The 13938-nt window shown below is 39.7% G+C and overlaps 1 protein-coding gene across 1 annotated transcript in view; it reads left to right on the top strand.

The window, feature by feature from the left end:
* LOC145402863 (protein kinase C, brain isozyme-like) overlaps positions 1–11327 on the top strand; it is an 805215-nt gene extending 793888 nt beyond the window's left edge. The window contains exon 14 of the mRNA XM_080274771.1: positions 11125–11327. Coding sequence (XP_080130897.1) covers positions 11125–11304 — 180 coding nt within the window. The 3' untranslated portion in view covers positions 11305–11327. The remainder of the gene's footprint in view (positions 1–11124) is intronic.
* Positions 11328–13938: the final 2611 nt, after the last annotated feature.

The following is a 13938-nucleotide window of genomic DNA, read 5'->3' as shown; positions in this document are numbered from 1 at the left end:
TGCCCCACCCATTGCTGTACATAGTAAAGCCATTTTGTAAATATTTTCACGTGTGTAAGTTGTAAAATATTTTCTTGTAAGTAGGATGGAGGAATAGAAGAAGGGAAGGACGGGAAGAAGGAGTATTTGTAAGGAGAGTGGAAAGGTTACAAGAGGATGAGAAAAAAGTAGAGTAAAAGAGAGAAGTGGAGGAACGATTGGGCAATTATGAATTGGAGCAGATGGGGGACGTGGAAGGTGTATGCAGGATATTTACAGAAGAAATACGTGCAGCATGTGATGTGGTGTGCGGGATGAAGAGAAGACGGAGGGGTGTGCAAGGAACAGCGTGGTGGAATGAAGAGGTGAGACAGGCTGTGGCACAAAAGAAGAAAGCATACAATGAATGGATGAGAAATAGGGACATGGAAGAAGTTGAGAGGCGGAAGAGAGAGTTATATGTAGAAAGAAAGAGAGAGGGAAAAAGATTAGTAAGAGAGAGTAAGAAGAGAGCGGATGAGGAATTTGGAAGGAACTTGAGTGTAAAGTGGAGGGACTGTAAGAAAATGTTCTGGAAAGAGGTGAAAAGAGTAAGACAGGGTGGAAGTGAAGTTAGCAGAGGAGTGAAAGATAAAAATGGTAGATTACTAGTGGAGAAGGGAGAAAAAGTGAGCAGATGGAGAGAACACTTCAAGGAATTGTTTAACATAGAGGATGGAAGTAATGCAAGTATAAGTGGCTGGGGAATGGCTGGGAGAAGAGGATGGAAGTAATGCGAGTATAAGTGGCTGGGGAATGGCTGGGAGAAGGAGGGAGGTGAGAAGACAGGAAGAAATCAGTAGGATAGAAGTTGTGGAAGCAATGAAGAAAGTTAAATTGGGGAAAGACCCAGGAATTGATGGAGTGTGTGGTGAAATGCTGAAGCATGGGGGAGAGATAGTAGTAGAATGGATGTGGAAAATATTCAGATTGGCCTGGGAGGAAGGTAGAGTCCCGGAGGATTGGAAGTCCGGTATAATTATTCCCTTGTACAAAGGAAAAGGGGAAAAAAGAAGTGTGTGGTAATCATAGGGGTATCTGTCTCCTTAGTATAATAGGAAAAGTATATGGTAGGATACTTGTTGACAGAGTTAGAGAAAGAACAGAGGAATTAGTTGGAGAAGAACAGGGAGGCTTTAGGAAGGGAAGAGGTTGTGTAGATCAGATATTCATTCTTAGATCTTTAGTGGAAAAGTTTCTAGAGAAGGGAAAGAAGTTGTATGTGGCTTTCATGGACTTGGAGAAAGCATATGACAGGGTGGATAGACAAGGATTGTGGAAAGTATTAAGAATATATGGAGTAGATGGGAAGTTGTTGAATGCTGTGAAGAGTATGTATGATGGTGCTAAGGCTGCAGTGTCTTGAATGGTGAACTGAGTGAATTTTTCTCTTTGAAAGTTGGGTTGAAACAGGGATGTGTCATGTCTCCATGGTTGTTCAATCTGTACATGGATGGAGTAATAAAAGAGGTACAAGGTAGGGTAGTGGATGTTGGAGTGGCCCTGGTGAGAGGGGGTAGTGTTTGGAAACTCCCTGTACTGTTGTTTGCAGATGATACTGTGTTGTTGAGTGAAGACGAAGGAGAGCTGCAAGGCTTGGTGGATGAGTTTGGGAGAGTGTGTAAGAAATGGAATCTAAAGGTGAATGTAGGGAAGAGTAAAGTGATGGTCTTTGAGAGAGGTGAAGTCAGTGAATGTACAGCAAGATTGAGTGGTGAGGAATTGGAAAATGTGAGTACGTTTAAGTACTTGGGTAGTGTGATGAGTAAGGATGGAGGTTTGGAGGGTGAAGTGCTTGAAAGGGTACAGCAGGAAAGAAAGGTTGCTGGTTCCTTGAAAGCAATGACAAGAAGTAGGGAAGCGAACATGGAAGTGAAAAAGTTACTACATGACAGTATTGTGATACCAACTCTAACGTATGGAAGTGAAGCTTGGACGTTGTTGGAAGGACACAAGTCAAGAGTGAGAGCAGTGGAAATGAGTTATTTAAGAAGAGCCTGTGGAGTCACATGGAGAGACAGGCTGACAAATGAGGATATAAAGGAGCATAGTGGTGTGGATGTGGATGTGATAGGAAGCGTTAAGAGGAATACACTGAGGTGGTTTGGCCATGTGGAGAGGATGGACGGTGAAAGACTGACGAAGAGAGTGTATGTGAGTGAGGTGGAGGGGGGAAGAGGGAGGGGGAGGCTGAGGATGAGATGGAGGGATGGGGTGGAGAGGTATATGAGAGAGAGGGGTGTGAGTTGGGAGCAGGGCAGTGAAATGGTGGGGGACAGGGCGACGTGGAGGCGATTTGTTTGTGGCCACCCCGAATGGGATTGAGGCGTCTGGCAATAGATAGATAGATAGAAGTGTAAGGACTATATAGTGAAGTCAAGTTGTAAATACCTTCTCGCAAGTGCCAGGACTGTACATAATGAAGTCAGGTTGTACCTATCTGCAAGTAAGTGTAAGATAATGCATTCACAGTGAGAAAGACAAATTGTGATACCTGAGTATACCTTACACAGAAAACGGCTTTCTCTCACCTACGTGGTAAACGTGAGAGAGCGGTTATACCTGTATATGAGTATGCAGGACTCAATAAAACCCATTTCTGAGCTTCAGTGAGCATTTTAATGGTGAAATTCGTTGTTTTCACATCAAAATCTCTCATTGTACCCAATAAAAAAAGGGTCGAAAAAATGCTGGCACGGAGGCGACCCATAGGGCTAAAAATAGCTGACGCGGCGGGTTAAAGCTATGTGACAGTTTTACTGGTGCCTGCTTCTCAGGAAACTTCACAGACAGTCAGGCTACCATTTGTTGGATCACAGCAAGCACTTTTTTTAACTTGATTGTCATCTCTTGACGTGGAAGACCATCCAGATTTTGTATAGTCTTTGGTGGATGTTCTTCCTGATTTGAGCCAATGGAACCATGTGTAACATTGCGTACGGCTCAAACATTCCTCCCCATAAACCTTTTGCAACATCAGGAATTTCTCTGTAAAAGTCTTTCCTAGTCTGAAACAGAATTTCAAGCAAACACATTGCTCTTCAAGATCTTTTGTTGTTCAGTTTGCAGTCGCCAAGTGCACTGAAGACATGTTCACCCACACACATATCCCTTGATGACTAAGTAACATGGCACTATGTGGCTGGTGTTAGACTAAAGCTCAAAGTCGCCGCTATAAAGTGCTCCTGTTGTGATGACGCTCAGCAGGCAAGTTGGTTTGTTGTTTAAAAAGTTTAGTTTCTTTTTGGACAGACCTTATACAGGCTAACTGAGAAGACCTTGTACTTGGTGGAAGTCTTCAGTATTTAGGAATATTTAGAAGTTGTGCCTACATATTGAGATTATATGTGTCATGAAGACACAGTCACCTCAGATACCTGGTGTTGTAGTAGGTTATGGTGCCCCAAACATATTTGGCCCATAAGTATTTAAATTGGAAGAGTGGTTGGGTTTTTTAGTTGCTCACATATTACCACTCTGGGATAAGCAACTGGTTATCCTTTCCTAGAATATCTGAACAAGTAGCCTAGCCTAGGGTATATATTTCTGCTAGGACAGCAAAGAATTGGATGTTGGATAGATGTCAAAATGAGTTACTGGCACTTGGGCAGCCAGAAGGAAGTGGAGGATTGGAGGTATAGGTGAGAGAGGTAGGGGAATTACTTGTTTTGCAGTTGAATAGATAATAAGCAATATATTAGGGTGTTTTGTATGGGGGGGGGGGAAGCTTGAAGATAGAGTGCCACCCCCCTCAACCCCCTCCCCCAAAAAAGACAGACTGTTGTGGGGGGAAAACTACATGAGATACTGTTTAGGAAAGAGGATTAGAGTATATACTGATAATGGAGGAGGAAGTAAAAGAGTACTTCTTTTTATTGCCAGGCTCCGCAATCCCATAAGGGATGGCCATAAAAAGATCACATCCATGTCGCCCTGTCTCCTGCCATTTCACTGCCCTCCCCCCCAGCTCACACACCCCCTCTCTCTTTTATACATCTCTACTTCATCCCTCCATCTCATCCTCGGTCTCCTCATCCTTTCCCCCCCCTCCACCTCTCTCACATACACTCTCCTCCTCAGTTTCTCACTCTCCATCTTCTCCACATGGTCTAACCACCTTAGTGTATTTCTTCTTACGCAGTCTGTCACATCCACATCCACACCACAAAGCTCCTTCACTTCCATATTTGCCAGTCTGTCTCTCCATGTAACTCTACATGCTCCTCTCAAATAACTTACTTCCACTGCTCCCACCCTTGACCTGTGTCCTTCCAATGAGGTTCAAGCTTCACTTCCATATGTTAGAGTTGATATCGCAACACTGTACTATCATGGAGCAACTTTTTTACTTCCATGCTCACTTCCCTATTTTTTATCGCTGCTTTCACAGAACCAGCAACCTTTCTTCCTTGTTGTACCCTCTCAAGCACTTCATCCTCCAGACTTCCATCCTTATTCATCACACCACCCAAGTACTTAAATGCACTCACATTTTCCATTTCCTCATCCTCCAACCTCACTGTACATTAACTGACTTCACTTCTCTCAGAGACCATAACTTTACTCTTCCCTGCATTCACCTTTATATTCTGTTTCTTACACATTCTGCCAGACTCATTCGGTAAGCATTGCAGTTCCCCTTCTTCTTCACTTAACAATACAGTTTCATCTGCCAGCAACAGAACAGGAAGTTTCCAAATGCTGCCCTCTCTCATTAGGGCCACTCCAGCATCCGCTGCCCTACCTTGTATCTCTTTTATAACCCCATCCATATGTAGATTGAACAGCTATAGAGGCATGACACATCCCTGTTTCAATCCAAGATTCAGACAGAAAAATTCAGTCAGTTCACTATCCACATGCACAGCAGCCTTATCACTCTCATACATACTCTTCATGGCATTCAGCAGCTTCCCATATACTCCATGTACTGTCACTATTTTCCACATTCCTTTTCTATCCATGCTGTCATATGCTTACTCCAAATCCATGAAGGCCGCATACAACTTCTTTCCCATATCTAGGCTTTTGCACCAAAGGCCTAAGGATGAATATCTGATCTACACAACCTCTTCTCTTCTTAAAACCTCTCTGTTCTTTTCCAGCTAATTCCTCTGCTATTTTCCTAACTCTGTCAATAGGTATCCTACCATATACTTTTCCTATTTTGCTAAGAAGACAAATGCATCCATGATTACCACACACTTTTTTTTCCCCATTTCCTTTGTACAAGGGAGTAATTATACATGACTTCCAATCCTGTGTGACTCTACTTTCCTCCCAGGCCAAGCTGCACATCTTCCATATCCTTCTGCTACTATCTCTCCCTCATGCTTCATCGTTTCACCACACATTCCATCCATTCTTGGGGCTTTGTGCATTTTGACATTCTTCCTTGCTTTCACTACACCCATACCCCGATATCTGGCAGTATTGTGTACCAGTGGGAGTGTTCGGTCAGCGAGTATGTCAGATATTGAACCAGTTTTTCCCATAAGATACCAAAGAAATGCCAGAGATGCATTCCATACCCAAACCAAAGCTCTCATATACCTTATTCAATAGAGACTGACACAGAAGGGTTATGTTATTATCCTCATAAGCAATATTGCCAAAATATGGCACATCAAACATCACATGCAGGAGGGTAGGGTGGTCAGTTGTGTTGTGTTGAGATGCTTTAGGGGGCAGGCTGGCAGCTGGCAGTATGCCAAGCGGGGATGGGGGAGGGCGGGGAAGTGGGGAGGGAGACAAGCAGGGGTAGGGGAGGCAGACAGTGGGGTTGGAGGAGGGTGGGGGACAGGGAAGGAGACTAGAAAGCCAAACATCCCTACTGCCTCCCCCCCCTAGTCTGACTGACTGACTGACTGACTGACTCCCTCCCTCCCTCCCTCCCTCCCTCCCTCCCTCCCTCACTGTCACTCACCATTCTCACTCACTCACCATTCTCACTCACTCACTCACTTACTGACTGACTGACTGACTGACTACTGACTGACTGACTGACTGACTGACTGACTCACCCACCCACCCACCCACCCACTCTCTCACCACTCTCACTCACTCACAACACACACACACACACACACACACACACACACACACACACACACACACACACACACACACACACACACACACACACACACACACACACACACACACACACACACACACACACACACACACACACACACACACACACACACACGGACAACCAGGGGCAGGGGAGGGCAGGGGGACAGGGAGAGAGACATGCCTGGCAGTGCTGAGTGTGGTGGAGGATGGAGGAGGGATGGGGGGGGAGAAGAGGGGATGGAAGGAGGATGGGGTGACTGGGAGAGCCTGGTTTCAAATGCAGGGAGAGGTGGGGTGTCGGACTAACGAGGCAACGGACATTCAGTTTGTTTGGGTTGTGGGAATGTTCCCCTATGTCTTGTGTTCGGTATAGCGAAGCACCGGTTATCAATGCGCCGGATAACAGGGTATGGGTGTGCTTCTATCATACTGATCTCTTCTTCCCTTCTCACCTTCCTCCTTCTCCCACTCATTTCCCACCCACTTACACTCACATTACTTTCATTCTCCATGTTTAACAGTTCCTTAAAGTGTTCTGTCCCTCAGTTCACTTTTTCTCCCTTCTGTACCATCAGTCAACCATTTTGATCTTTCACTCCCCATCTAACTTCAACTTCTCTGTCACCCTGTCTGACTCTCTTTACCTCCCTCTAGAACACCTTACATTCCCTCCACTTTACACTCAAAATCCTTCCAAATGCCCCATCCACTCTCTTCATACTCTTTCTTACCAACCATTTCACGTCTCTTTTCCTCTCTACAAATAATTCTGTCTTCCGTCTCTCAGTGTTCTCCATGCCTCTGCTTCCCCATATGCTCTCTTCATTTGCACCACAGCTTGTCTCACCTCTTCATTCCACCATACTGTTACTTGCATCCCTTTTTGTCTTTTCTTCATCCCACACACGGCCTCACAAGCTGCACAAATTACTTAAAAACACTAAATAAGCATGTAAAAAAAATATCAGGGAGACCTCTCAGGCATAAACATCACTTGTTGCGAAGTTCTCTAGGAGATTTAAGTGTCTAGAGGTGATGTGATGATTTGGAGGAGAAGGACCATCACTGTAAGGAACTTGTAATTAATTTGGCTCCATTTCATAGAAGAAAAAGCAGAGTTCATAAAAAAGCATCCGGTTTCAGGAAATTTTGAGTGCGATTCAGTGGATTGTAAAGAGATATTTTATATACCGGTGTATTTACTGCCACAATATAGGTAATAATCATACTAGTCAAAGGGTTATCATTCATTATAATATATTTGTACTCTCATTGTATGAGATCATCATTTCAAGAATGTTATTAGAATACTGATTGAATGAAAAATTTGTCACAGTATCTTGATAGTATAATATTCCATTTAAACATACTATTAGTTATTTAAAATTGCTAGCACTTAAAAGTATATCTAGATCATCAAAGTATAAACATTTATTAAAATCTTATAATTTGATTTGATATTAGCACAGTATGATCATAACTCAAATCTGGATGTCATGTTGCTAAATGTTTGAGTTTGGGAAGATTATTCAAACTGTATGAGGAAGAGCAGAAGTTGATTATTATAATTTACAACAGTATCTTGTCTGTGAGGCTATAAATTATTGCCTTTAATCATTTGTGTAGAGGGTGATATTACAGTACATCATGCATGAATCTGTACAGAATAACCCCCTCTCGAATGAGTTTCCTTATTGTTCTCTTTCATCCTTAACTGTAATGCTTGAAGATTTATTTCATGATGATACAAAGCACAACTAACTCACTTCTTGGCAGCCTGTGAATTGCACTTGTTTTTGGTGCCGTATTATCTGTCTCCAATATTTATGTTGATTTGTGGCTGTATTGTAGTTCAGAAGATAAAATCCAGCTCCATTGTGGTGCAAGTAACTGACTGATGCAAATGTAAATGCTACACAAGTTTTGGTAAAAAAAATCGGTTGCTTCATTTTGTTTATGCTTACTTGTAGAGAGTATGAAGGAAGAGATGATAAGGAAGTAAAGTTTAAAAGTATGACAGGTAATTTGTTATAGATTTTTTTACCACAGGTTTCCTTTTTATCACTCACTATTCAATTTTTTGGTTTGGTTGTGATGTATAGTTTTTAAATTTATAGTCAGAAATGTGTGAGGAATGTGTATCATGGCCCCTCTTATTAATAGTCTTACTTAATGTGGTTTCTGTATTATATACCCTTTTTAATGTATGGCTTGTTCTCAGTTGTATAAATTTACCCTTACCCAATCTTGTGTATGCCACCCACCCCAGTTGGCTGTCTAAATTAATCCCCCCCCCCCCCCCTTTTTTTTTTTTTTTTTTTTTTTTTTTTTTTTTTTACATGAAGTGTTATCCATGTTACTTACCCTTCCCATTTTAATAATCTTTGGCTCTCTCCCTCATGCTGTCTAAGACTTGCCCCGCTTGACTTGCTTTGGTTATTGTGTGTGGTTTCTTCTCAGCTTGAGTTTGGGTACCTTGGTGTTTGTTTCATCCTCACATTTGTATATTATCCGTCTTTTTAGATAGACAGGTCTGTTCTGTAGAGAATGGGAGACTGATATTAAATTTGTTGTGGACATGGTGGTGCAGTTGTATATGTATTGAACATAATAAGCTTTATGTATTAAAAATATGTGGATGTTTTTCACAACTTCAGAAGTGTGTATATACATACATATATATATATATATATATATATATATATACACACACACACACACACACATACAGTAAACACTCAATTATCCATCATCACAATATCCAGTGCTGCTGGCTTGGCTCTATTTAAGCAATATCCAGTACCGAAACAGGACACAGCCAGTGATTCTATGGAATACCTGGCAATGAGGGGTATCAACCAGCTCATAAACAGTAGCTAAGTTGCGCTGTATTACAGTATTGTGTCTTTACTTTATTGTATTTCATGCATAATTTTCATCATTTATTCACAGGAAAGCTTTTAGGATAGAGGTTCGAGATGGATAGTTACACAATATCTGGCTTGACCCTGAATATTGAGCCGATGGGGGGTACTATGAGTGGTTCTTGAATTTGACTCTTGTCTTGTTTTTGTTTTGTTTTTCTTGGAGGGAACAATTTGCAGGCTCCTGGCCTTTGGTTCTTTCTTCCTTGCATAAAAAAATTAATTAAAAAAAAAAAAAAATCCAATATTGGCATTTTACTTTAACCGTTATAGGGTTTGGCTGAATTATGCCGGATAATTGAGAGTATACTGTAATTATAACTTTCTATCTATCTATCTACCTGTCTATCTATAGATAAATAGGTAGATAATAAATAGATAGATATACTGTAGATACATATGTACCGATAGATAGATAGATAGATAGATATTTAGAGAGAGAGAGAGAGTACTGTATATATACAGTATACAGTAAAACCTCTGTCAGTCAGAATAATAGGGGCTAAGGCCATTCTGACCACCGAAATTCTATCTTAAGGAAAGTGTGAAGCTTCCTGACTAACCAGAAAAAAAATCACTTACTATGTTTGACGATGATGTAATCCAAGCATAAGGAGGGCCCTTTGGTAGGATATAAAGGTGTTAGGGGGGCACATGATCGCTTCTGTGCAGTATTTTATCTGTGCAACATTTTCTATACATAATCACAATTGTACTACCTTACACTTTACATTCACTTTATATACAGGCCTTAGGAACACTAGTACACTTTATATGCAGGCCTTAATTACAACAGTAAAGCACTATTTTATGCAAAAGTAATAATTATCAGAGTCACTGCAGCAAATTTGTGCAGGCAGCTCTAAGGACACACTGCTTAGGACTGAGGCAGGAAGCGCCTTGGGAGTTGGGAGGCAGATGAAGGGCCCTCACAGGCTAAAACATGATGAACCTAGTGCATCATGCTGAGATTGGGTTTCCATTAGGCAACATTTTACAACTTGGGGGAATTTTTTCTGAGATTCTTTTGATTAAAAAAAAAAAAAAAAAAAAAAAAAAAATGAATTTCATATGCTGTGCTGACTCAAGTGTTATCGTGACTAAAAGGGTCCCAAGTTATGGAGGTTTTACTAATGTGGTTATGTTTGTACACACACACACACACACACACAGACACACACACACACACACACACACACACACACACACACACACACACACACACACACACACAAACCATTGCTCATTTTGAGAATGAAACTCCTGTTTCATCAGTTTGCTCAAGACACAGTAAGGCTTTTTCACAGAACACTGTATGAGTCATTGTAGTCCATTTTGTTTATGAGATGTTAATGATAAACATTGTGTAGTGTTATCCTGCCTGTCAGTATCTCCCATTCTTTCATGTTTTCTCTTCTCACGTGACCTCCAGTGAAAGACTTTCATGGCTCTTCTTACTTATTGCCCGATTTTTCTGGCTTCCATCATATTCTGAGTGCTACATACAGTAAACCTGTAACTGATAGTTCCCCCAAGCATAAAGGAATTTTAAATTGCAGGAGAGTCCAGTTCTGTATATAATATAATTACTGAGTACAGTATATTTGCAGTATTTATGAATATATGCACTATATATCTATATCTGTCTATATCTTTATCTATATATATCTATCTATCTATCTATCTGTCAATCTATCTATCTATCTATCTATCTATACACAGTATATATATATATATATATATATATATATATATATATATGTATTTATTTATTTATATATATATAGTATACATATTTTCATCATTAGGACAAAAAACAGTGGCATGAATGTCAAAATTTTGCAAAGTTTTAGGGTATCAAGTTGCTTCCAGGTCTGCTTTGGGCAAAGTTTTAATACGTATCATTGGCTGTTGTATCATGTTGTATCATAATTATTCATATATTCATAGTTTTTGAAAAGAATTTTGTGAATGAAGTTTTTTTTTTTTTTTTTTACACTAACAAGTTGCAAGAGAAACATGACATCATATTTGAGAGAGAGAGAGAGAGAGAGAGAGATGATCGCACTCTTATCCCCTTCATCCCACCCCCACCCCTAAACAGAGCAACCCCCGCCTGGGTGAGAACTTTGACCCTGTGTTCCGCAATGCTCGACTGGAATTCTCACCTGCAGACAAGAAGATCATGGAACACCTTGACCCTGATGCCTTCCATGACTTCACCTACACCAACCCCTTCTACCTGCCCCTCTCACCTGACCAGCTTCTGAACAATGAAGATTAGGTTGATTGGTTTTGATTGGGTCATTTGTGGAGGAGAACCAGACAAGATACGTGGACTGTATTGGTAACTCGTGTCGTATTAAACAATTTGAATGACAATGAAATTGCAGGTTTGGAATTGGATGATTTATTTTGGATTATAATTAGATGACCTATGGTATGTAGGTCTGCATGGGTATTGAATATTTAGGAATGATTAGATGTGTGGTGCAGGAATGAACAGCCAGTTAGGAATGAGGATCAGGTATAGGACAAGCATTAAACAGCTGAATGATTACTGTACTGGAAGGAAATGTTGTTGGTAATTTTTCTTTGCCTCTCTTATAGGGTGAACAAACTTTACTGTCTCCTGCTGTTCCCTCTTTTGTAATTTGGGGTGATTGGGCAAACTGGTACAATTTTCTAATTGCACAGTGTATGGTTTCTAGGTAACAGATTATGCAAACTGAATTCAAAGTGTGTCACTATCTGGTCTATTTGATATGCTCATGTGTTATTTGTATTTTCCAGAGTTTGGGGGGCAGGTTATAAAAATCTGATCCCGTTCTTCTTTGCATAAAATTAATTATTATCTTTTTTTTTTTTTTAATGCAAGGAAAAAGGAACTCATTTTCTCTTTTGATTTATTTTATTAAGTTTTTTATTATTATGCTCCTTCTTCTTGAAGGAGCTCTCATTTTCTCTGTTGAATTCTCATTTTCTCTCTTGGTTTGTTTTATTAAGATTCTTATTCATTTCCAGGATTTTATAAAGGTTTTTATTTGATTCCAGGATCATAAGCTGTGTTTCATTCACAGTTCATGTAACAAGTTGTTAGAAAAGTATTATATATCAGTAAAACACAATAAATGAGTTTGAATTGAATACTATACATATAACTGCATTTGTTTTGTGAGTACCATGAACAAAAATGCATGTTTAGAACTGCAGAACACTTAAAGGAAAACACATACGAAAATGCAGTGGTACAGTATTACACCAGTATTGTTTTAAAGTTAGAATTGTCAGATTTGAGGAGAAATAATTTTTATGGTAGCCTGTGCAGTGTACACAACTGAACCTGGTGAATGGATTATTAACAAAAGTAGTTCTGTAATTTAAAATCAATTTTCCCATATTCATAGTTTTATTTTTAATAGTATCATTCAGTTTTAATTTAGACATTATAATACTTAATTGTATTTCCTTTCTTTTAGATTACTTTTAGATTGTGCTACAGCAGATGATTACAGTATTTGATTGATGAACTGTAGCAAAATACCCCAGCAGTATACTCGTGACATATCCATGTGATTAATTCTCTCAGTGTAATGTATTCCTACTGAGCATTTCTAGCAGCAAACAGTTGTTAGCTGTGCTAGATTTTTTGCTCTGGACAGTACTTATAGCCCTCATGAATGATATTTTCTTTCATTCCAAATTGGTGAGCCTAATTTTGTATCATGTGTCTTCCTTTTTCCCTTACTTTGTTTCCTTTCTCTCTTGCAGTTTGATTCCATTAGTTGTCATGCATAGGTGGATTAATATAGTTAGGTCAACTAACCTGGCATTAAATAATTTCCCTACCATATGAAGAGTATTTAGCCTTCATTTCTTTAAAAGTTCTGTTACATAACCCTCAGGTTTTTTCATTGAGGTGTATGTTTGATGCTTTGAATATGTACTGGTAAATGAGTTCTTGTTTTAGATAAATGCATCTTTTGTGCTTGTTGATAGAAGAGTCAGTCAACTTGTCATAGCTTTAAGGATTTAGTGCTTGTGTGTGTTCTGAACCTGACATTGAGGCATTAGTTCAGTCTTGAAGTGAGTTGTTGCTATATCATCAAGTCAGTTCATGCTTGCTTGTAAAGTAGTTGTGTATTAGATTATGAAGTCATTAGCAGTTGGTTTGTCTCCATATTAGCTTGTGAAGTCAGTAGCAAGTCGGTTTGTCACTGTATTAGACTGTGAAGTAATTAGCCAGTTGGTTTGTCTCTGCTCTAGACTTAAGTAGGATTGAGTTGGTTCATACTTAATCATTGCCTGTGTATAAGTCTAGGCTAATGTGAAGGCCTAGTAGCAGTGGTCCACCAAACCAGGCCCAGTTAGTGTGGTCCAGGCAACAAGGCCTCATGAAGATCCCTTATTAAGTAGTGTCATTGACTGATTTCCCCATCACCACCAGTAATTCTTGTTAATCACTTTTTATTGTATTCTTTAAAATTACAGGGCATGTTCATTTTTATGCAGTACTATAGTTAGTCATTTGTGTGTGTGTGTGTGTGTGTGTGTGTGTGTGTGTGTGTGTGTGTGTGTGTGCCCATGCCCAGATGAACATGTATGTATGTCCATGCATGTGTGTGTGTGTGTGTGTGTGTGGGTGTATATGAACATGTATACAGTGTATGTGCTTGAATATATGCATGTATGGTATATATATGTCCATGAATATATGCATGTGTATATGTCCATACTTTTTTTTTTTTTTTTTTTTTTTTTTTTAAATAATGTGCTTGACTCTGGACATAGGCTTCACAGCCTGGTCCCAAGACCCCGTAGTCCTCCTACATATCATACACCTCTACATGTATATATATATATATATATATATATATATATATATATATATATATATATATTTCCATGCATATATGCA

The sequence above is a fragment of the Coenobita brevimanus genome, chromosome 59, assembly GCF_032717465.1.
Source record: "Coenobita brevimanus isolate Jiangsu-jjx chromosome 59, ASM3271746v2, whole genome shotgun sequence".
Classification (NCBI taxonomy): Eukaryota; Metazoa; Arthropoda; class Malacostraca; order Decapoda; family Coenobitidae; genus Coenobita; species Coenobita brevimanus.
Note: the sequence above shows the minus strand (reverse complement) of the source record. Positions and strands in the feature narration are given on the sequence as shown.